The sequence below is a fragment of the Clytia hemisphaerica genome, unplaced genomic scaffold (assembly GCF_902728285.1).
Source record: "Clytia hemisphaerica strain Z4C2 unplaced genomic scaffold, Clytia hemisphaerica genome assembly, whole genome shotgun sequence".
NCBI lineage: Eukaryota > Metazoa > Cnidaria > Hydrozoa > Leptothecata > Clytiidae > Clytia > Clytia hemisphaerica.
The window spans coordinates 30,908-55,025 of NW_027104383.1; the positions used below are offsets into that span (position 1 = coordinate 30,908).

Here is a 24,118-nt window from a genome sequence, read left to right on the forward strand (position 1 = left end):
TCACAGTCGCAAAGCGTAATGGGTAATCAGGACCACTGCGCGCTAATAACGACTTACTATTGGTCCAAAGTTTTGAAAAAAATTGAAGATTTTTGCGTCTAGCCAACGGGAAGCCGTAATGGAGGTGCAATCAGTCCTGATTACCCATGATCCATTTCGACCGTGAAATGGCCTATTGATATAGTCTGTTGAAATCTCATTGCTCAATTTTTTTATATATAGACAGTCTCTCAGCTAAGAATCTTTAAAAGTTCTAAAGGCCATAAAGGCCACTTCCCTCAAAGCTTAAGGAACGAAAGGCGTTCTTGAAATTGAAATTTGATCCCTGCCTACTGGTTCTTTTAGCTAGGCTCTTCCAAAACGGGATTTTATTATCAATTTTCACCCCCTTGGCCGCACACTCTCCTAGCTGTCTGGAAAGATATTCATTCTATCAAAAGGTGCCTTAAAGACTTTACTTAATCTATGGCATCAATTAACTTTTCAATTGTTTCCAGAGAAAAGAAATTTTCAAAGATTGAAGTCACCCTTAGAAGAACCATTAAAATAGCAAAGTGGAAAATATACAACAACGGTAATTACGGTAAGACATAACGATTGTTTTGTGTACGTGTTCAAAAGAAACTAATTACGGATACCAAGGATATTAAGTTGAATATGATGCTTAAGTTTTTTCTGGTATCTTTACGAAAATGAGCGGTTCAAAGGTCATTACACTTTTTGTATTTTAATTTCATTTCAGTCACAGGAAAAAATCTTAAAATCCCAGGCCTGAGAAATGGCAATTTTCGCAGTGGGATTTTTTTTGCCCTGAGATTTTTTAATGATTACATATTTCGATTAAATTTCGGGGTTGATTTTGGCCATTTTACAACCCTGGTAAAATTTTTATGCAAACTTTCCCACCCCGAATATGGCCATTATTCAGACCTGGGATTTCTTGAGGTGTAAAATGGTCATTTTCGAGGTGGGACTTATTTTTCATAAAATCAGAGATTTGGAAACCCACCCCGAAAATGGGCATTTCCCAGGCCTAGGATTTTTCGGGTTTTAAAATGTACGCATGTGCAAAGTTAAAACCACAAGTGATTTTTTAGTTAAAAGTGTACAGATTGTATCTAAACCAAAACATTTTATAGTTGTATTCGGTCAGTGTGTAACACATACAATCATGGACGAAAATTGTGAGACAACTCTCCTTCCCCCTTTCCCCCTTGTGGCAATGTTGAAGGGCATTGGAAAAGTCGGTGGGAAGGTCGTTCGCACTAAACATCGCCACTGGGGGGGGAGGGGGACCATCCATGGTTTTTCCAGAGCATTTTCCTGTGTTTTTCTCAAACATTAAAGTCCATGATTGTAGCTACATTCGTTCACAGTGGACTTACGTTGCCTGGGCTCAGTGGATCGGTGATTCTTTTCAAAGTTACCATTAATAGACCTTTTCATAAATTACGTCACGAACATCACTTGCCTCGTATTCAAACAATTTCCGTGGTGATCACATCCCTTGAGACATTAAATGATTTTGGTAGGAATAGAAAATAGTTGTAATAAAATCTGCTGGGAGTTAATCACCATGGCAGTAATTTCAAAACGAGGCAAGTGATGTTCGTGACGTAATTTATGAAAAGGTTTATTCATACTAGTTTTATAGGGGTAGTTCAAAACTAGGGACGGGGGCTGTTCCTGTACCACCCCCTAACTTTTGATTCTAGTCTAGTCTTTTTGGATAAAATTTGGCACACAAGATCCTTGTCATTTAAGTAACTTTTGACAAAATATTCTTTTGATGAGATCACTCATCATGCTCAAAGTGAGAAAAAAACAACAATTTCATTTGTTTTTATATTAGCTATTGTATTCTAAGAAAGTCTTTAGAAAAAACTTCCCTGAGTCTAAAGGTTTTAAGGTTTTACGGTTTTAAGTGAGAGTAGAATAGATCATGCAAAAACTTATTTTCCCTTATTTCAGCATAGTATAAGAAAGCCGCGGCTTTCTTATACTGTGATTTCAGTATTATGATAAATCAAATCTTCAGTATTTTTCTAGTAAAGCATCATGTATCAAATTCAAATGCGGTTTACTAAACTTAAGTGAAAGTAGAATGATCATGTTTAATTTCTGTTTAAATCTTATATAAATTGAAACATCCAGAAGGATTTTAAAGTTTTCACAAAAGAGGAGGGGGCTTACAGTAGAGGGGTCCAAAAATGACTTTTTTTGGAGATTTTTATGTTTAACCATCTTTTTTAAATTAATTTTTCATGCTGATTCCGAATTTGAAATCTGTTTTTCCATACCTCTTACCCCTGGGCGGCTACCGGAGACCCTTTTTTCGGAAAACCGCCCAAAACCGCTAAAATTAAAATTTTTTAAAATTTTCCATTTTGAATAGCTTTCTAGTGATGTGATATCTTTTTTAAATCAGTTTTTCATGCTGATTCCGAATCTGAAATTCATCTTGTCATAGCTCTCACCCTTGGCCTGGTATAGGAGGCTGTTTTTTTACTAAAATCTTCGAAACTAAGGAAAATTAATAATTTGAAAATGTTTGAATTTGAATGAACTTTGAATGAAAAATTTAATGGTAACTACTTGTTTTAGATCAAGTTTTCATGCTGATTCCAAATTTCAAATTAGTTTTTGCATATCGCCCACCCCTGGTCTGCTATGGGGCCGGCTACATGAGGTTCCTTATTCAGAAAATATTGCAAAAAAATGTACAAAAATCAATATTATTGAGAGGATATTTCTTTTAGTTCGTCTGTGGCTTTTTGACACTTGGCTAATGTTATACATTCATCGTCATAGGGTGCCTTGAGTACTTTATCTTTATCCAATGAGCTAACCCTTTGTACTGCTGCTATAAATTTATCTGCTCAACTAGTCATGAAGCACATTCAACCTGATTAGAATCTCGTTACTATCTCAAGCTAGTGAACTCCTTTCAAATACAATGATTCCCTAAATTAATTGAACATTGAAATGTTGATAATTGTTTTTAGGATGCCTTAATCATTTAAGGAGATAAGTTAAAATTAAAATCACTAGGCTATACAGATAGCTAATATGGAATCTTTCAAATAATTTTAATTCAAACGAGTCATATAAGAACAGGTTTTATAGTGAATCTATTGAAAGGTACCAATGTTTAAGAAATATAACCTATTCCTAAAAAATAACTTCCCAACAAATGGACCAATATGAAAGTATTTACATGGTTGTCCCTGGAAAGGAGTTTTACGGGGTTTTACTACTTAGAAGTTCACAAGATAATTTCATTTCTGAAAACTTTTTTCTAATTGACTTATCAAAGACCCCTTGTTCAGAACAAATAGTTATATTTGTGGAAGTCCGTAATAATTAACACCAATAATATTGTAATTAAATCAACAGCTTAAGGTCTGATTTATTTTTAAAAAGCATTAGTTCTTCAAATCTATTCAAGCAGGTATTTAAGGGATATCCATTCCTTAAACAATAGCGCCTTTCGATTGGTTCAATAAACAACTATTTGAATGTAGGATTTTTAGATTCTATCTATTCAGTATAAGGTCTATACATCCTTATGATTTTCATTGTAACTTGACCTTTCAAACAATGATATACGGCTTGTGAAAGCCAATATCAACTTTTGAATGTCCAATGCGGACAATCATTGCATTTGGAAGAAGTTTACTAGCTCAAGATATTTTTAACAATTTGATTTTTACATCTTTAATCATATTCTAAGCAGACAAATTAAAAGCAGCTCGGTCCATAGGGTTGGATCATTAAAGTACTCAAAACTCTTTGTAACAAGGAATGTATAACCAGATGTTCTGATAAATGGAATCCAAGTACAAGAATCTCCTTTGAAAAATATTCATTTCAGTACATTTTTGCGATATTTTCTGAATAAGGAACCTCATGTAGCCGGCCCCATAGCAGACCAGGGGTGGGCGATATGCAAAAACTAATTTGAAATTTGGAATCAGCATGATCTAAAACAAGTAGTTACCATTAAATTTTTCATTCAAAGTTCATTCAAATTCAAACATTTTCAAATTATCAATTTTCCTTGGTTTCGAAGATTTTAGTAAAAAAACAGCCTCCTATACCAGGCCAAGGGTGAGAGCTATGATAAAATGAATTTCAGATTCGGAATCAGCATGAAAAACCGATTTAAAAAAGATATCACATCACTAGAAAGCTATTCAAAATGGAAAATTAAAAAAAAATGACTTTTAGCGGTTTTGGGCGGTTTTCCGAAAAAAGGGTCTCCGATAGCCGCCCAGGGGTAAGAGATATGGAAAAACGGATTTCAAATTCGGAATCAGCATGAAAAATTAATTTAAAAAAGATGGTTAAACTCAAAAAGTGTAATTTTGGACCCCCCTACTTACAGGGTTTGCGATTTCCGAAATCCCGAATAATTTTGCCAAAATTTCTGAGATTCCGTAAAAAAATACTTGCAATTCCGATACTGATTTTTTTTGGGTTTTTTACCTCGTTTTGACTAATTTTTTATCAAATTTGATTTTACATTTATGAATTCCGAAAAAGGGGGATAAAAACTTCACAATACCGAAATTTCGAAGCAAAATTTCATGGATTTCCGATACCGAAACAATTTCAGAATTCCGAAATACCGAAGAAAAAAGGGTCGATTTCCGAAACTCCGAAATACCGTACGCCTCCCACACAAAGCTCAAACTATCTTATCGGGAGATTAATGAGAAAAATCCAAATGTTTATTTTTGTACTTATTTTATACATAAATATTCAATCATCTTCAAATATAACAGTTAAAATTGGTAAAATTCAAACTTTATACAAAATAAATCTTTTTAAAGTTTTTTTATTGTAAATCTATACTGTGAATAAGGAACTGCGTCTTTATACACACTCGCTTCCGAGCCTTTTTCAGAAATTTTGTCCTCTTGAAATTTTATCAAAAGTTTTATTTTCAGAGGCTCCTTTTGCCTGAGTTCTGTTTCGAATTCCTTCACATTGTATACCAATCGAAGCAGAATTTCATGTAGATTGCAAAAATGTATTAAAGAAGCAAGCAAACGTTTCTCTATTAAAAGAACATCAGGCGTACAAACTTCCACGAGTAGAAACTTTTGATTTTCACGAATTTAGGCCCTTTCCGCAAAAGTAAATGTCTTTAAAAATTCTAGGAAGGGCCATTCGCGAAAGTTTATGGTCGCGAAAATTTCGTGACAAAATAGAAAATCTGTAAAACTTCAAACTTTGAATCAAATGTAGCTTATATGGCACTTATTAGCCCGTTAAAAGACTATGTAATAAGTCAAAGGAAAAATGTTTCAAGCCAATCCATAAATTATTTGTCTCTCTAAGCCATTTTTTCATGTGAAAATTCGCAATTTTACGTCTTGATTCGCGAAAGTTTATGCTGGCAAAAAAATATTTTTCCTTTAAATTTGCGAAAGTAAATGTCGTGAAAAAAACCAGCTGGCACACAACGTTGTTTCGACGTTTTTCTAACGTTCACAACGTCCATATAACGTTAAAAAAACGTTGAAACAACGTTGTGTGCCAGCTGGGAAAGTAATGGCTCTTTGAAGTATTGCTTTGACCCCTCTACCTACGAGAAACTCGTGGTTGGCAGCGAATTTGTTAAAATACTATTTCAATCTGAAGAATAGTCGAGTCTGGGTTGAATCTCATACACAATTCATCCAATAATTGATCATATATTTTCGATAATATCATCCAATTATGAAATATTCCAAAGGTACCATTTACATCTGTTCTTGTCGGCCCTTTTTACAGCTTCAAGGCATCATTGTGTTTATCAAGAGCTTTAAGTTTATCAAAATCACCACCAAAGTCTATGGCACAACGTTTGCCGAAGTAAGGAAAATTCTGGCATGTAGGACAATCTGGATTCGTGCAATCTCCATCACCGGTGCATATATGATAACAATTTGCAGACTCACTCGCTGGTCGCGCATTAGTTAATTCTACCATTATCAAAACAATTGTAAAAAGAACAATTGTTTTCGCCATGTTTCTTGATAGTGATTTATAGTTGCTCTTCTTTATAATAATTTTTGTTTTTCACTACTGAGCAAGTTTTTGTTACACCCACAAGCTATGTACTAACTTCAAGCTTTTGAATGATCTTTCAACCTTAGCCCTCGCTTGTCGTATTTATAACATTATGATAATCGCCTTGAATAATTACTTTTCAAAATCTTAACAAAAATTTCCGGGCCGGTTATTTTGAATCGAATATTCATTATTTTCTTCCTCCTTCATACCTAATGATAGTTTTTTTATAAGAACAAACTATATAAGAACATAAGGCTTAGATGGCCAAAATACTAAGAACAAGCTAATAACTTTTTAAGGGCCTTTTAAGGCTTTCAGGACTCTAAAACCCGCGATTTCGACAAAATTACTCTCAAAATGGTGAAATTAAAAACATTTTAGGCTTAAAACTCAAAAAACTAAGAACATCCAAAGGCTGCAAAAAGTTTTGGATGTTCTTATAGAAAAACAACGTGTATTGACAGTTTTTTTTCGTGTTGTCATTTCTTTTGTTATTTTTCATTTTCTATTTTTCAATAGCCCTTTCCGCAAAGAATTGCAACAGAGAATGGAATTTCAGCTACATGTTTTTTTTTTAAATAGGAACGCAAGCTTTTAATGGCAAAAATATGAAAAACAAGTTAAGAACATATTTTAAGGCTTTGCGGACCCTAGAACACCTTATTTCTGTAGTCACAAAATGGTAAAGATAAAAACTTGTTAATCTATAAAGGCTTCAAAAATTTTGGATTTTCTTATAAAAAACGTGTACGATATCAAATTAAAAAATAAAATTTGAAATGCTTAGGTAATGGTTTTATTTTTACTGACGACAAAGGATATCATTAAATCCTGAAGAAACAAGAAAGAGTGATTTTTTTCTATCAATTACTCCTTTGTTCATAAGGTAAGGATGCTTTTGGAAAATTCCAGAATGTTTCAGGTGTCCGGAAAAAATGAAGAAATACAAACAAAATTTTGATAATGCACAATTATAGAAAGTACTCTCGGGTACCTAATAGCTGGGGGGGGGCACAAATTAATTTTTGGAAAATTTCCCACCGAGGACATTCTTATTCCATATATGCACCCTATTTTCAGACACAATCAAGTTGAAACGATATCTCATAGCTACATCGTGTGGTGTACACCCTTGGAATTCTCTCAAAGGTGTACAAAAACCATAAAACAGAATTGGAGTCTCTTAAAGGGTAACAAAATTATAATATTAAAAATCGACTCTCTCAAGAGTCATAAATTCTCGTAATTTGGATTAAAGTTTGAAAATTTTGGTTGAAAATTGAGGAAAAGGTCCCTCTAAGGAACGTAAAAACATCAAAAAAGGGGCAAAGCTTTCGAAATCCAGTCTCTCAAGGAGTCGATTTTCAAACTCTGGCTTGGACGAATATAATAGCGTAGTTCACTCTGTGCGCATTGTCTGTTTGATAAAAATTTTCGTGCACGGAGACCTCTGCGATGAAGTAAAAGGGATGGGTCTATGTCCGAAAGGACGAGGAAAATTCGAGAAAAAAATCACGAATGCAATTTTCAAATTGCGCGAGTTATCGTGTGATTACAAGCTAATTGCATAATGGGTTTCGCTACTTTTTTCCGTTGCGGAAGAAGATTACGCAGACAGTATTTTTTCTCTACTCTATGTTTTTCTTTCATTGTTGTTCATAGTTTTTCGTAGTTTTTCTTTCTCGCAAAATGAATTTCAAATGAAAAAAACGAAAGAAAAAACATTAAACCCTATTTTGTAAACATTGGCGCGTCATTGAAGAGTGTGATTAACGATTAATTGCTCTCTACAGATACAATTAACAATTAACTGATCTCTTTGAAGGGGCGCCAAATGAGAAAAAATAGCCCATCGTGCGATTAATTAGAATAATTCGAAGGCAACTACGGCACAGGCTCCATATAGCTATTGATCTATATTATATTTTCGATTTATCCGCTATTATTGTATTCTTGATATGTGTAAGTCATTTTTCTAGCGGAAACACCCTAAAAAAGCCGGGATTTGACCTCTCTCTGTTACTAAAAATAGAAACACGGAGCTCAAAAACCGGCTTTTTTGGGTGCTTCTGTTAAAAAATACGACGTCATCTTGACTTGACGCATATCAAGAATACCGGTAGGTAAGAACAGCCATTGAATAATTTTTGATATACCATGGCTATTATTGTACCACGGTAGAATTCTTTTTTCAAATTTTGCTTTCAAAGGTTGATTTTTTTGTCGCTCTTGTTGTTATCAAAGATTAAAATAAATCTATTGTCAATTTCATGAACAAATTTTATTAATCAAAGTAAATAAAAGAAAATCATTAAAAAAGAAAAACATTCGAACGTTCGATTATGGGAGTGTTTTAAGTGAAACGTTTTAATCTTTTGTTTTTGCCTCTAGGTACATAATAAAACATATATTCAATAGGTTTTCATTGGTTATTGGATTTATTATCCCTCGGTGATGTATATTCAACTCGGCTTCGTCTGTCGTTGAATATTACATTACCTCGGATTAATGAATCTCAATAACCAACTTTTACCCATTGAATATCTGCTTAATATCCATCCAATCAGTATTGTATCTATCTATCAAATAATCATATATTTTTATAATGTTGTAATGGCGATGTGTTTACTTTCCTTTATCATCCACATGAAAAATATGAGCAATCTGATTGGCTAAAAAGGCGTACATAAATGCTGTATTTCAATTTCATATTGTACCGTACAAATACAAGACCACGTTCAAAAAAAGGATCTGGTAAAGCGAGAGATAATATTTTGTAACAATTTTATGATTAGAAAGGTTTTCTCTTTGTTTCCCGGGGGGGGGGGGGGGGCACTCAAGGTGGGTGCATGTCACTAGTCCGACACTTTCTAGTCCGACAGTAAAATATTCCGAATCTTTGAAATAAATTTACAATTTGGAAGACTTTTTTTACGACGTCACTTTTGTCCGAAAAGGAAAGATTTTAGAGTGTCGAATGTTGAATAAGGGTTTTTCACAGAGATAATATTAATAAAAGATTTTGACATAATTAGAAATAAAGGACCAACCAGGGTTGTAAATCACTAAAGAAGGGTCGTAAAAACAGCTAAATCCAATTTCTTGACTCTTGAAAGCCTATCCTAACAAGCTTCCCAAAATTTAAGAAAACTCGGGTTTAGGGGCCTGACCTCAAAATCGATTATAAAGATGTGCCTCCGATTCATACTTCGTTTTTCATATGTTGTTTTTGACTCGTTGTCGGACAAAATTGTTGTCGAAATACTGACGCATTCGTCAAATCCAACGTCGGACATTTTTACTGTCGGACTAGAAAGTGTCGGACTACTGACGACCTCCCCTCAAGGTAAATGACCTACCAGACGTTCGGCCCTTAAGGGTAGGTTTTTCATAGTTCAGCTAGTGCACTGTAAGGGTAGGAAATTACAAAACTGCACTGAACTGCACTGTAAGGGTAGGAAATTGTGATAAAAGCCCAATTTTTTGGTAAAATTGGCACAAAATTGGTCAATTTTGGAGGAAGAATTCCACATTTTCTTGGAAAATTGCAAAGATTTTCGCCCTTACGGGCGAGAAATTTTGAACAAGTGCACAGTAAGGATGATTCACTGCACTGTAAGGGTCCGATTTTAGAAGCCAAATTTTGGGCCGAACGTATGGTCGTTTTCAGATCGAATGCCCCCGGGCTTTGTTTCCAATACACACCAACTTATCAACAACTTATCAAAAGAGTCTATGAAAACAATGTTTTGATCTTTTTAATGACCATTCGATTCTTTTTTCGAATGTTTGATGTTGATTTCATGTAAATAAAAGTAAAAGAAAAGAATATTGGAAAGAAAAGCAAAACAAATAGACAGGCAGCTGAGGTCACAAAAAAATTGGACGGGGTGCGAACAATCCAAAACTACTTTTAATTGAAAATCCTAAATATCTAGAAACCATCAACCGGAGTTGTTGAAATTAATTACCGGACGTGTCCGGTAATATTTTAGAGCCTGATGACGTCATGCGTGCCCAGAAGACTTTTAAGTGGATATATATGATTTCTCAACCTAATTCGAGAAAATCGATCTTAAAGAAAGTGTAAATATGACGTCATCAAAACTTCGGAAGCTTTTAACTTTTTATCATCAAATCTTTAGACATAGTTACTGACCTTTTTCTTAATCTACGTCAAAAAACGCGTCGATTGGTATATAATATGTCTATACTTTTTTTCATAAAAATTTTCAATTTCCTTGTGACGTCATCAAATACGAAAATATTTTCGGACGCGTCTGGTAATTATTTTCAAACTGTCCGGTTGATGATTTTGTGTTCAGAAAGGTCATATCTATTGAAAACAACTGTTTAAAGTTTGCTCGCAAACTTTGTAGCTACTGCACTTTTTTAGTTGACCTCAGCTGCCTGACTAAAAGAAAAGGAAACACAAATGTACTAACGCACTTTGTAATACCAAAAGATGACTCACTTTGTAATAACACCTGAGGCACTTTGTAATACAAAAAAAGCTGACGCACTTTGTAATAACATCTGACACACTTTGTAATAATATAGAGAATTTTAAACGTTTTTTACGACCTGATGATGTCATCCATTTTGCCACCACTTAAAAAAAGGGACTCCTCCTCTAACTTTTTTACCACTTTAATGGGGGGGGGGCGTACGGAGTTCACGATTTATACCGAATAGTTTTGCCAAAATTTCCGAAATTCCGTAAAAAAATACTTGCAATTCTGATACCAATTTTTTGGGTATTTTTCCTCTTTTTGACTAATTTTTCATCAAATTTTGTACGGAGGGTACCCATATCAGGTAACATTTCTTTCAAAAATCGGATTATCGGGGAGACATTTCGGAAATATCGGAAAAACTATTTTCTCTTAATTGACAACAGTTATACATTTTTCTCCGAAATCGCATAATCGGGGGAACTTTTTTCCAAGTTGGGAAAAATAAGGAAATTATTATTTTTAATCATTTTTGACGAAATTGGTTAATCGGTGAGACATTTTTTCTGAAATCAAAAAATCGAGGATACTTTTTTCCAAATTCTATAAGAATTGCTCAAAAGTTTGATAAAAGTTTGTTGATATTTTTCAAGTTGATGATAAACCAGTTATCTGTACACTTTTACTCGTACAAATAATAGGATATATAAAGGCTCGAAAAATATGACGAAAAATCTGAACTCGAAAAGTATATCCCATATTGTACTCGGTACCATGTCTCCGTGTAATAACTGTTACATATACAGAATACATTAAAATTTCCCATTATTTTCCGGATTGTAATTGTTCTGTATAGTCTAAAGAAGAAAACAAAAACAAGTGCATTAAGATTTGTCGTAATGTTGTCTGCTTTTTGAAATGCTATATTTTTTCTGTAAGAACTATCTTTGTCTTTATCCTACTCTCAGATAAGATATGTTCCTATGAAATGAGGAAATACCTCGATTTATCCGTTTATCAATCCAATCAGTATTGTATCTATCAAATAATCATATATTTTTGTAATGACGATGTGTTTACTTTCCTATATACAGGATACGCATTAAAATTCCTATTATTTTCCGGATTGTAATTGTTCCGAGTCTAAAGAAGAAAACAAAAACAAGTGTATTAAGATTTGTCGTAATGTTGTCTTGCTTTTTGAAATGCTATGTTTTTCTGTAAGGACTATCTTTGAACAGATCTTGCTCACGATAAGATCTTATTTCTTCTTTTCTCACCCATTTTTTTTACCCCTAAATTGCTTGAAATTGATTAATTTTAGGCTCAACATTGTTCCTAAATTGTTCTTATTTTTTGGAGATTTTGAGCCTCTTTGTTCTTATAAAAAATTGTTCTTAATTGTTAATGTCTTAAACTATTGTTTTTATTATCAATTTTTTCCCAAGAGCATTTTATTAATTTTTTTTCATTCGTAACGGTTTGCAATTTCTAGCATAGTGTATACATCTTATGAGAGAAAATTTTATTTGTAGTATAGTATATCTGATGATCGCACAAGGCGTGAAACTGACAGTAATATATGGATTTTAAATCTTAACAAATTAAAATATATGTAAAATTGTTCTTATAAAATTGTTCTTATAGAAAATAAGTGTAGGCTTCTTAAAAAATCATACTGTTCTGCTAAAATGAATTAACGAGATGTATGATGAAGTTGAGGCTGTAACAATCGGATGGGCGATTGGAGATGAAAAAGGAATATTGTAAAAAATCGGAGGAAACTTCGTAATATAATATCTGACGGATGTTTCGGAAGTTTAGATGGTGGAATTTTTACAAGCATTTATTTGATTTGGTTGGTCGTTAACCTGTAATAAAACAATTTTGTTACTTTTTCTAAAGAACGCGTCATCTCTGTTACTTTTAATGACCAATTAATGAAGTATCTTATAAAAACTCCAGAACACCCCGAAAGTTTAGATGGTAGAATTCTCTTGTTCTGGTTTAGACGGTTTGACGGAATATAACGATCAAACTGACACATCTACGGAATCGGGTATGCCCTTAAATCCCATTCTGATTAAGATAAAACCACTCCTGCAAATATTAGAGGCAAGTTAAGAGGCCAAGTTAGTTTCTTACATCAGAGGCATGTGTTATTTTTGTAAACAAAAGAAACTTAATAATAACTCATTTGTTAGTGGTTAATGAGAGAGTTAGCCTTTAATTGGATGTTTAATAGCTTCCTTTCTTAATTTCTTGAGAACAAGTTTTCTTGATAACTTGTAATACATTGTTTTGCATACATGGTCATGACCACGATTGAATGCTGCTTTTCCTGATATTCAATAATCGAACGAAGATTTAATCGAATTGGCTTTATTTTTGGATTTGAAATCTTGGTGAAAACGCATCAATACTTCTTTGCAAACCTACTTTTTTTAACTCAGAAACTGATAAGATTCAAAGGTTCAGTGCCTTTTATAGACTTTTCAGCACAAGGTGAAGACCTCTCCTTAGCAAAACCAAACATATTATTGAAGACAAGAAAGAAATACTTTAAAACAAACAAGTTTTTTCTTTCAAAAGGGATTGACCAATATGAAGGATATGAAAGTAACGTTTATGTTTCTGGTAATGTTTGTGGTAACGATGGTCCATATCTTCTCCAAAACCTATGTTGAAGAATTCCGTCTATCTGTCCGTCTGTCTACTAAATCTGTCACCAATATCACATTGCCATCAGATGAAGATGTTGTACAGACCATCATGAATTTGAAAAAGCTGAAATCAATGTCTGGACGTCTGGAAATCGAAACATCAAAACAGATCAATGTACTGGATAAGAAAGCAAGTGTTTTCATGAAGATCGATTCAAAATTGGGCGATTATACTCCGAACAGTGATACACAGATCTCCTGCGCCAGTGACAAAACTGTTAAACTTTTAGTTTTAGTACAAACACCTTATAAAGATATCACTAGAAGGATGATTATTCGGGAAGCTTGGAAGCAACAAATGGACCATGATTCGAACCGTTTGAATTGGAAAATGGTATTTGTTGTCAGTTCGCCAGATCAGGGATGGGAAGAAAAAAATTTCTTTCGTACTGAGATGAAATTCAAAAGAGATATGCTACTTGTTGAACGTCCAGAACGCCAAAGCGAGTCTGCTAAGAAGCTTTATTCTGCACTCCGCTGGTCGGCTAATGGATGCAAATTTGAATATTTGTTAATGACAGATTCTAACACAAAGCTGAATTTCAAAGCTATCTACAACATCATGCATTCACCAAACATGACTAAAGGAAACCTTGTAATGGGGCACAAACTAACTGAAAAATCATCCATAACTTTTCGTCCAGTCAAAACCTCAATCACCAAAACTGAATTGATTTCAAGATTCTCCAGCACTCAATTCCTAATGTCCAGGGATGTTTTGACCAAAGTCCTCCACCTTTTGAGATGGTATTCTACCCATGGACGTGTCCAGCAACCAATGGCCATGCTAGCTCTGGCAATGAAAGATCGGCTTATATCTCCACTGGAGTATAAACATTTCTTGACCAAACTGCCTAATGATTGCAAAGTCACAATCGAAAAAACATTGTTGATGCAAACACACAATGACGATTGTTTTAGAAACCCTTTGATGAAGTAGTGTCACCACACCACACTGGCACGCAATGTTATTTTAATAATCATCTAACGTTATATGGACGTTGTGAACATTATATAAACGTTGAAAGAGCATAGATTATTTTAAGAATGTGAATATTTTAGTGTAATTTGTTATTATTTATCCAAATCATGTTGGTATTAAATCAAAAAATAAGGCTTTACAGGAATGCTGTAAGGGCTCCAAACATATTTTCCCGGGTACCTATTAACCAATCCCCCCGGTTGATAAATGTTTTTAAAAAATTTTCCTTTTACTTTTTCAGCTGGTAAACAACGTTGTTTCAACGTTCATTTAACGTTTTATGGACGTTGTGAACGTTAGATAAACGTTGAAACAACGTTGTGTGCCAGCTGGGGTAGGATCATTTCCCGACTTTTATATAATTTTAACAATTTCCACACACCCGCTTGTTCCAGACCCCCAGCTCAGGTGCCCACAAACACACCTGTCTCAAAGCCCCGGGGGAACTTTTTCTCTCAGTGGGGATAAAAATTCCTAATAAAATCCCAATGGGAATAGAAATTCCTTTGTTCCAAGGTTAAAAGATTTAGTGGGAATGGTTTTAAAGTCCAATTTTTAAACATTAAATTTCGAATGGGACGAAAAAAAAATTAATTTCCAAGTGGGGCCATAGTGGGGCTGAAATTCTAACGTATTTCTGTCAATCTTTCCAGTGTGGCTGGGCTCCCAGCGGGTCTGTGACACAGGGGTCATCGGCATTTCCTTTGTCGAATGTTGCACAGATTTTCCATGAAATGGCTTTATTGATTCGAAATGAGGATACATTTTCAAGCCAAAAAGGAATATTTACTTCTTTCACTTTGTAATTTGATTTTAATATTTTTGAATAATTTTATATGACGAAGAATGTAATGCAATGTTTTTGTTTTTAAATTGCAATTATTTTTATTTTGTAAAAAAGAAAAACTTAAGCATTTGAGAAAATATACAACAATTAGTGTATGCTAAATGAAAAATGTTTATAATTACTTTTCGTTACGTAAGAATTAAGTGCTCGTTTCCAGAGGAAATAATTGCAGATTTTCTTGTTAATGAAGAAAAATAGAAAACGACATTCTGTCGTGTAAACAAAGATGGCGGACGAAATAGCGACAAGTTTGAAACGATTATGGATTTTTAAGAAAAGACGAAATTTTATAATTTTCTTTTGTATTTTCTTTTTCGGAGCCATTTTTATTGCACTTAATTTTTATCACTATAAGTTGATGTCTGAGTTTGGGTCGACCCTTGATTTCAATGGACATTTATATCAATATGACAACAAAGGAAAAATAGAGCTCTCCTCGACATTCGATTTCACCTACAACTTATTATCTTCCTTGAAAGTATCATTATTGACAAGTTTTAAAAAGAACACAAAAATTATTGAAACACCGGTTACGCACTTGGTTCGGAAAAGCCAAGATACGGGAATGTTTTTACACAACGATAAAGGACAGCTTCTTTGTGGAACAACGACTCTGAAAGTGTTGATACTCGTTTTAAGCGAATACAAAGAACTCGCGTTACGTATGGATATTCGGAAGACATGGGCGGATAAACACGCCCCAACTGCTAAATATATCAGACAGAATAATCAATATAAAGAATTCAAGTGGCGCAAACTGTTCGTGATTAGTCGGGGTGGAGAAGAATGGGCGGGCGCCTCTTTCGTCGAAACTGAACTTAGAATGCAACCAGATATATTAGAAGTTGAAATCCAAGAACATCACACAAAGAGGGCGTTGAAATTATATTCCGCCCTTCGATGGGTACTGAACAATTGTAATTTCAAATACATCATGTACACAACTGCACACAATTTTGTCAATCTTCCAGCTCTGTATAACTTTGTATCATCAGATGCTCACAATGAGAGATTTCTGTTTGCTGGTAGCTTGGCTAAGAAAGAAATCCAGCTTCCTAGTCTAGATCGTTCACAGAAAAAATATAGGAAAGCAGAATGGGTTGAATATATTCAAGGACGTTCTGCCATATTGTCACGTGTCACCTTGGAAACCATAATAAATGATTTATCTTATCTTAGCAATTTTCGATCACTTAATCAAGACATAATGGTAGCTGCAGCTGCAATGGGGTATGGAATACAAGCACAAAATGTAGCAAATTTTACGAAAAAACTTCCCTGCAAATTTTTATGTTGTGAAAATGACAAAAAGTTTATACAAAATTATGATGCTAGTGAAAAATGTGCTAAAGTATTGTACAGGGATTATAACTAGGATACATGTATGTCTTATAAGAACATCCAAAAATTTTGAAGCCTTGGGATGTTCTTTAAGCCTAAAAATGTTCTTAACATGTTCTTATTTTCGCCATTATTTGAATAATTTTGCCCATTTTCCTATGAAATTCAGTGTTCTTGAGTTTGTAAGTCTTAAAATGTTCTTAACATTTTAGCCATCGAAGCCTTATGTTCTTATATAGTTTGTTCTTATATAAAAAACGTGTAGGATAAATTTAAATAAATTAAACTTTTTTTATAAGAGATTCATATAAATTGAAGTGAGAGTCGTATAATTGTTCTAAAAATATCCCTAAGTGATTTCCGAATTTTAATGAGAGTTTAACACTCCCGTTTTTACACGTTTTTTATAAAAATAGATTACAGTATATGGCCCCCAAAAAGGAGACGGCCCCAAAACGTAGGTCGTCATTAAAATGAGGATTCTGACCTGGAGATTTATCAGAATTAGACGATTTTTGTTTATTTTGAAAGAATAATGGTCATACTTAAAAATGAGCATGTTTTGATGGTTTCAGACAGATTCAAAATAACATATTTGCGTCTGGAGGAAATATTTCAACACCAAAATTAGATAAAAATTGCATATAGCTCACTCTAGCTCCTTGGATAGTGAAAATACGTTATGAAAATGGGGTATAGGAAACTTTCTACACCTAATACCTTTCAGAAAATGCAGATACATCTGTGACTTCAGAGGATAGGTAAAAGATATAGCATCTTAAAGGTCAACCAGTATTTTGGGGTCGTAAAACCAATATCGATAAAACCGAAAATTCTAAATATGAGAAACGGCAAAAAATCTTGGAATTCCATTCCTATCAGCTTGAAATTATAGTTTATAACAAAAAATCAATATTATATATCAAAATCAGCAAAAACGGCAAATTCTGTCTTTTTTTGTGCAAAATGTTGGAGAAATTTACCCTTTAAAGCTTAATATTTTCAGTTTTAGTTAAGCTGTTATTCTAAAGTTTTCACATCATATTCCATACATGAATGGAACTTATTTTTCAAAAGAGATTGGTTTTCAGAAATCTGATTAAGACGTTATTAAATCTAAATTACCATTTTGAAAATTTATAAATTTTCAGTTGGACTTTGCATCATCAAAAATTTTGAAATATTTTATAAAAATCATAAATTTTACATCCAACATCGGGTCTTAAATTTAAGAGAAAACACAAATATATTATAGTTTCTCCCCCTTTTACTGCTGGGCTTGATAATTTGATTTTAACTACACCTGCGTTTTGAGGGCCCCAAACCTGCGTTTTGACAACCAGGGTATACTTTAAAAATTTTATCGAACTAATTTATGCCCAAAACCCTCTAAATCAGATTTCAAAACTATGGTCAAAATTTTGTATTCATATCTTAAAGATATCTCGAGAAATCACTAAAATTTAAAACCTCCGTTTCGGGGGGGGGGGGCATTAGAAAAAAGCTACTTATCTTTAAGTGATTGAAAAATATTGTTGAAATTGAAAATTTTGAAAATTTATAAAGCTCTTCATCATACAGCAAAAATTTTTGTGAAACGTCTTTTCCTCTAGATTTGAGAGAAATTTCAAATTTGATCGACGGTTTGGGGGTCACATACTGTTATATGAGAATATTCGATGGCCAAAAATTAAGAATAACTTAAGAATCTCTAAAACACCCAGTTTTTTAAGGGAAATGTGCAAAAACACTTGCGAAAAGAATTAGAATATTTTAAGAAAATTTCTAGGCTTGAAACTCAAAAAGTTAACGAGGCAAACTCGGGTGAAACAAGGCATGTCCCAAATATATTTTGCGTGACGCACACCGCTTCCTATTACTCATTAACTGTCATATATAGCTCAAAAGAATCGTATCAACGAGTGGATTTCGAAAACTGTCAGGTCAAAAATTTACATCAAGCCAATCTCAAGATATCGGCCAAAAACTGATTTTGACTTTATAAAATACATCGAAAAAATACGTCAAAAAGACAATTTAAATGACGTCATTATTGAAAAATGGCGATAATTCCGATTAACTTACTACAATCAAAGCAAAATTTTGACTGGAGATGTAAATTAACGATTCTAAAATATTTCATGAAAAAAATCTTGAAAATTCATGATGACGTCAGCATTTTGTGACGTATTTTAATTTTTACCGACAACAAATGACGTCATTCAAATTTTCTGAAAATTTTTGAAAAATATTTCAGAATTATTAATTTACAACTCCAGTCAAAATTTGGTGTTGATTGCATTAATAAAATTGAAGTTATCGCTGTTTTTCAATAATGACGTCATTTGAATCTTACTCATGACGTGTTTTTACTCGTGATGTATTTTATAACGTCAAAATCAATTTTTGACCGATATCTTGAGATTGGCTTAGTGCAAATTTTTGACCCAGCACTTTTTGAAATCCGCTCGTTGATATGATTCTTTTGAGTTATGTATGAACGTTAAGGAATAATTGAAAGCGGTGCCTGTCATGCAAAATATATTTGGAACATACCTTGTTTCATCCGAGAAGGCTTCAAAAACTTTGGTCCACCATGGTAGATGCAAGTATTTTATGTAATGAATAATCATACGATAATTGAAATAAATAGAACACATTATTGAGTTCCAAGAATTTTAGGTTTATATTCTATTTCCTTAGTTATATTTCTCTTGGGTCTAGGAGTAGAATGAATAGACCTTTTCATAAATTACGTCACGAAACATCACTTGCCTCGTTTTGAAATTATTGCCATAGTGTTAACTCCCAGCGAATTTTGTCAAACCTACTTTCTATTCATTAAAAATTATTTTATGTCTCATATTCACTTTGGTCACTGTTTGAATACGAGACAAGTGATGTTCGTGACGTAATTCATGAAAAGGTCTTTTCATTCTACTCCTAGACCCAAGAGAAATATAACTGCACTCCTTTCAATTCACCCTCCATCACCTTGGTTTTTTGTCTATCTTTAACAAGGTAGCAATTATAACGAAGACATGTAATTAAGCGTTACGGAAGTATTACGAACGCGCAATATGATTACAGTCATCATAAAAAAGTTTTCTTTCTTCATTACATTAAAACAGTAGCTCTCTAGAGTGAAATTATTATTTTCTTGTGTTTTGATTTCTTCTTTTTGAGATCTGAATGTTTCGTACAATACGTTGTATTGGCAAAGATTTTATAATTACTTTAAGGGAAGAAGTTTTGGCAGAAATTTAATTAGGCGGATGGTCGAAAAATTAAAAAATTGACAGGCATTTAATTTGGTGGATGACGGACATCTGTTTTATGGCCTGAAATAGGGTCTATTACAAAATAGGTTTTTATGTCGGACGGACAAATCGATACTTTGGACCCCTGTGAAAATTGACTCTGTTGATTCCAAAACATATAACGCAGGGAAAAGTTTCGCCATAAGCTATATTTTAAGAAAATTGATAAGTGACTGGAAGTTCTGGAACTGAATTTTTTTATTGCTCCAACTATTTTTTGTGTCGGACGGACACGATAGAAACCCGAAAATTCAACTTTTTTAGAAAACAGTGCGTCGCTATCTCAAAAATAGATGTATCGTCTCAATTTTTTGGATTTCTCGAGACTTGTACATTGTCAACAAAATTGAACAATTTTTGATTTCAAAGCTTTACCTCTGTCTCAGAAATTTGGGTAGACAGACCTTAATTGGGCGAATCAATACAATAACTTAGATTTGGCGGAAATTTAATTTGACGGAGGGCGGGAAAAATCAAGTTTGACGGGAACTTAATTGGGCGGATTTTGATCTAATTTGCAAATCCACCTAATTTTCTCTTCGCCAAAATTTCTTCCCTTGAGGTAATTTATATTTATTGTAAAATAATTTTTCAGAAAAAGAAAAACGCAATGAAATCAGAAGGAGGAAAAAGAAATTGGTCCAACAAAGTATTATACACAATATGTATCATATTCTTTGTTTTGATTGGATTCATATATGTTTGGTCTTTAAATCATCAAGGAGAAAGGCTAGACATCGGAACAGGGGCTGATAATCGTATTCAAGTCAAAATTACTTCAAAAAAAAGCTCAAAGTATCATCTCTCTGACGCAAACTCGCAAAATAATAATTTACAAGAGATCGAAAAATTAATCGAGCAAACTCAATCTTTATCGATGGACTTGATTAAACAATTTGACTCGGATATTCAAAAAGCTGATATCAAACCTGATGAATCGAGGCCATACCATCGAGATTATATTTACCATGGTAACAGCAGGCAAATCGAGACAAGAATTTGTAGAAATCCGTACCAACTTTTGGTGCTTTGTCTCGATAATACAAATACGACAAGAAGAAATCTGTATCGGCAGACATGGGCATCAGAGAAGGAGCGAATCTTGACTTCAGACGGTATGAAAGCTTTAGACTGGAAAATTGTATTTGTTGTCGACGTGCCAAACGGGCTAGCTGAACGAGCTGCTTTCAAAGAAGAGCAATTACGTCATAATGACGTCATTGGATTTTGGTCAAGCTCATCACGGAAAGAAACATTAAAACTCATGGCAAGTATGGAGTGGGTTGACCAAAATTGTGAGTACACCTTCCTGGCTAGAATGAAAAGTCATATGTTCTTAAACACACCAAAGATGTTCTCCTTACTTTCTGACCCAAGAATACCTAGCACTGAACTGTACGCTGGTCATGTAGTGTATGATTCAAACCGAACCACGACTTTCCATAGTGCTAAAAAGACACTAATTAAAGGTTATCCACGTTTTATTGAGAATGCGTATCTGATGTCTTTTGATGTCGTTGACAGTGTGATTCGTAAATTCCATTGGTCAAAACCACATCCTAATCCTGATGTTTATATTGGTGAACTGGTGCTACAAAGTGGTATTGATGTATGGCCTTTATCCAATTTTATTTCGTTTGACGTTCGGGAGATCTGTGAAATGAGGCTGATTCAAGATGGCGCTATTATTCAAACACATGACCAATGCATGAGAATGTATTCCAAAGAATCATCAAGATTGATTCCTGAAATTTAAGAACCTTATTTACTTTTTTTGAGCTACTTTTAACCTTTTAACAACCAATGACGAGATATCTCTCTTCAGTCAGGAACCCTCAAACAAGATTATGACGAGTTTGTCTGCAGTCATTTTGGCACGGCACCTGAAAAAGTCCCATTATCTTATGAAAACTTGATTAAAAAAGCCGTGGTATTTAGGAATGGTCAAATAAAAAGACGCAGTCGTTAGACGGATAAGGAAAGATGTTTAGCGTAAAGAGATATCAAGACTCAGAGACTAGACCTTGAAAGAAGCAGCAAATACCAAAATTAACAAAGATGATAAAGTAATGCACAATCTGGTGTCAACTACACTCTTTTTGACTTACATCCGGTGTATATTTTGACTCTTATAAATTTGTCCCCAAGGGGGGGGGTTATGCACAAGTAAGTACTGATACAATAATGACCGGTTAGTGAGGGCTGTAATGAGAAATGTTGCCCGAGGTCAAGTGACAATCGAGCTTGTGAGGTTATTGCGTTGACCGAGGTTAACAATGGGTTATACAGACCATAACTATCAGATTTTCTTTACCTCTCTAGTAATCTTTTTTGAATCGTCTCTCTAAAAGGCACTACACATTTACTTATAGGCTTGAGGGCTCAAATTAGCCAATTTTTTTTCCCTATCTGGTAAAGCAAAAGTATTTTATATAATGACAAGCGATCCCGCAAGAGATCCCGCAAGCCACAGCTCTTGGCCCAATAAGCATAACTATGGTATAATATCAAGGGTGGCTAAAGCAACCGCAGAGTTGACCCGCAAATTGCTTCTATAAAAATTTGTGTATTTAGGAACTGCACTCTCTTCCTAATGGGCACAAACGTCTTTTGGGCGTCTAAAGTACGTTTCTAGGACGTCCAAAGGTTTTGAAGCCGTCCATTGAATGTCCATAAGACGGTGCGTGCCCACAGGGTTAGGTTCAAGGCTAGAAGGTTGATCGTAACGTGGAAAATCTATCTTACATTTAAAATAATTCAATGAATTTGTATCGCAAATTTTTTTTCTTTTATTTGTATGAATATTCTAATTTAATATAACTTAAAATTAGAATGTTTAACAAAAAATTTCAAAAATTCGAAATCCAAATTGTTTCATCCATTTATTACCATTCACTATCGTTATAAATCTTAGACACCAACTTAAATGTAAGACAGAAGATAATCTGCCGAAATTATTTCATTTCCATGCTCCAACATTCGCGACTCTGAGAAGTATTCTTTCCAATCGAAACTATACCAAAAATACGCTACGACGGTTCTATAATATATAGTTAAACGAAATAAAGCTATTCTATTGGACTATTGGACCCTTCTCGTAGATCCGGTGTAGCGGATTATTTTAACTCCCTGTAAATGTTGACCCCCCCGGTTAAAATAAACTAGGAAATAATGACTCCCCTAGAGTAGAAATTTCCTAGGAAATATTGACTCCCTTAGTAAATAATGACTCCCCGTAAAAAAGTCGAGGGAGTCAACATAAACTAGTTTATCATGACCCCCCCCCAAAGAACTGAAGTCATTGCAGTGCTGTTCGATCGAATGTTTAGAATGTTTTGAAAGATTCGGACAATACATATAACATCAAATGAAAGTAAATGAGGACTATTTGACGTGCGTTGTCAATTCAGTCAATTCAATTGTCCAAAGGTACAACAAACCCCACCTCATTAGATAAATCTTGGTACGCAGACAAAAGTTTCCTAATGAAGAAAATTGGCACCCTACAGGCAAGAAAAATGATAACCACCACACCTGCACAACAGAGTCTTTATCTCAGATACATTTTGAAACAGAAATCACCTAGTAATGGGATCATTTATTGATTCTAGTGACTCTGTGAGTAAGTCGAGATCCCGGGGGGGGGGTACTAGGGTTGCGAGCTGACGGGGGGGGTGCCGCCCGACTTTCGAACTTTGGACCCTTACCGGGACTAAAAAGGAGAAAACAAAGGAAAATTTTGGGAATTTTGCGACCCTTAGCGGGGCAAATTTGACCAATTTTGACCAAATTTCGATCTTTCAGGGGGTAAAAAGTTGAAATTTTCCAATTTGATTTTCTGATTTTTCCGACCCTTAGCGGGACCTTGGAAGTCCAAAAAAGGTACCCTTAAGGGCGGCACATACCGTACCCTCCATTTGCCTAAGTACCCCCCCGGGGTCGAGATGAAGTGCTCAAAAGCAAAAGCAGAAAAAGCTTGTTAAAAGCATTCTAAGTCAAAAAGGCGAATTTCCAGGACTCCACCTTAAGGTACATAATGGGGGAGTCATTTTAAACCAAAGGGGTAAAGATTTCCTAGGAAATAGCAACTCTAGGGAGTCTTCATTTACTAGTTTATTTTGAGGTGGGGAGTCACTATTTATTAGTTTATTATGACTGGGGAGTCATTATTTAGGGGAGTTAAATTTTTGTGTGACACCGGTAGGATTTTGTCAGCCAGACTGGTGATAAAAAAAAGCGGACTGAAATAAGATGGGGATTGATATTCCGATGTTCTTAATGGCTGGAACTCGAATAATGTTGTTTTCAATTCAATGGGGATGGCAAAAACAGCATATAATTTTGCACTGAGGATTTGTTTATTCGGCTATTTTCAGTGGCGACAAAAT

At 34.1% G+C, this 24,118-nt stretch overlaps 2 protein-coding genes across 2 annotated transcripts; both read left to right on the forward strand.

Annotated features, from left to right (window-relative positions):
- The first annotated feature begins 501 nt into the window (after window positions 1-501).
- LOC136819307 (uncharacterized) lies at window positions 502-15,139 on the forward strand. Its single transcript, XM_067075553.1, has 2 exons — window positions 502-583; window positions 13,110-15,139. Exon 2 carries the CDS (start codon window positions 13,122-13,124, stop codon window positions 14,178-14,180), a length of 1,059 nt encoding a protein of 352 aa, XP_066931654.1. The 5' UTR covers window positions 502-583; window positions 13,110-13,121; the 3' UTR covers window positions 14,181-15,139.
- A 5,190-nt stretch (window positions 15,140-20,329) lies between these two features.
- Window positions 20,330-22,181, forward strand: LOC136819286 (beta-1,3-galactosyltransferase 9-like). The gene has a single exon (XM_067075517.1). It carries the CDS (start codon window positions 20,341-20,343, stop codon window positions 21,484-21,486), a length of 1,146 nt encoding a protein of 381 aa, XP_066931618.1. The 5' UTR covers window positions 20,330-20,340; the 3' UTR covers window positions 21,487-22,181.
- The last annotated feature ends 1,937 nt before the right edge of the window (window positions 22,182-24,118 follow it).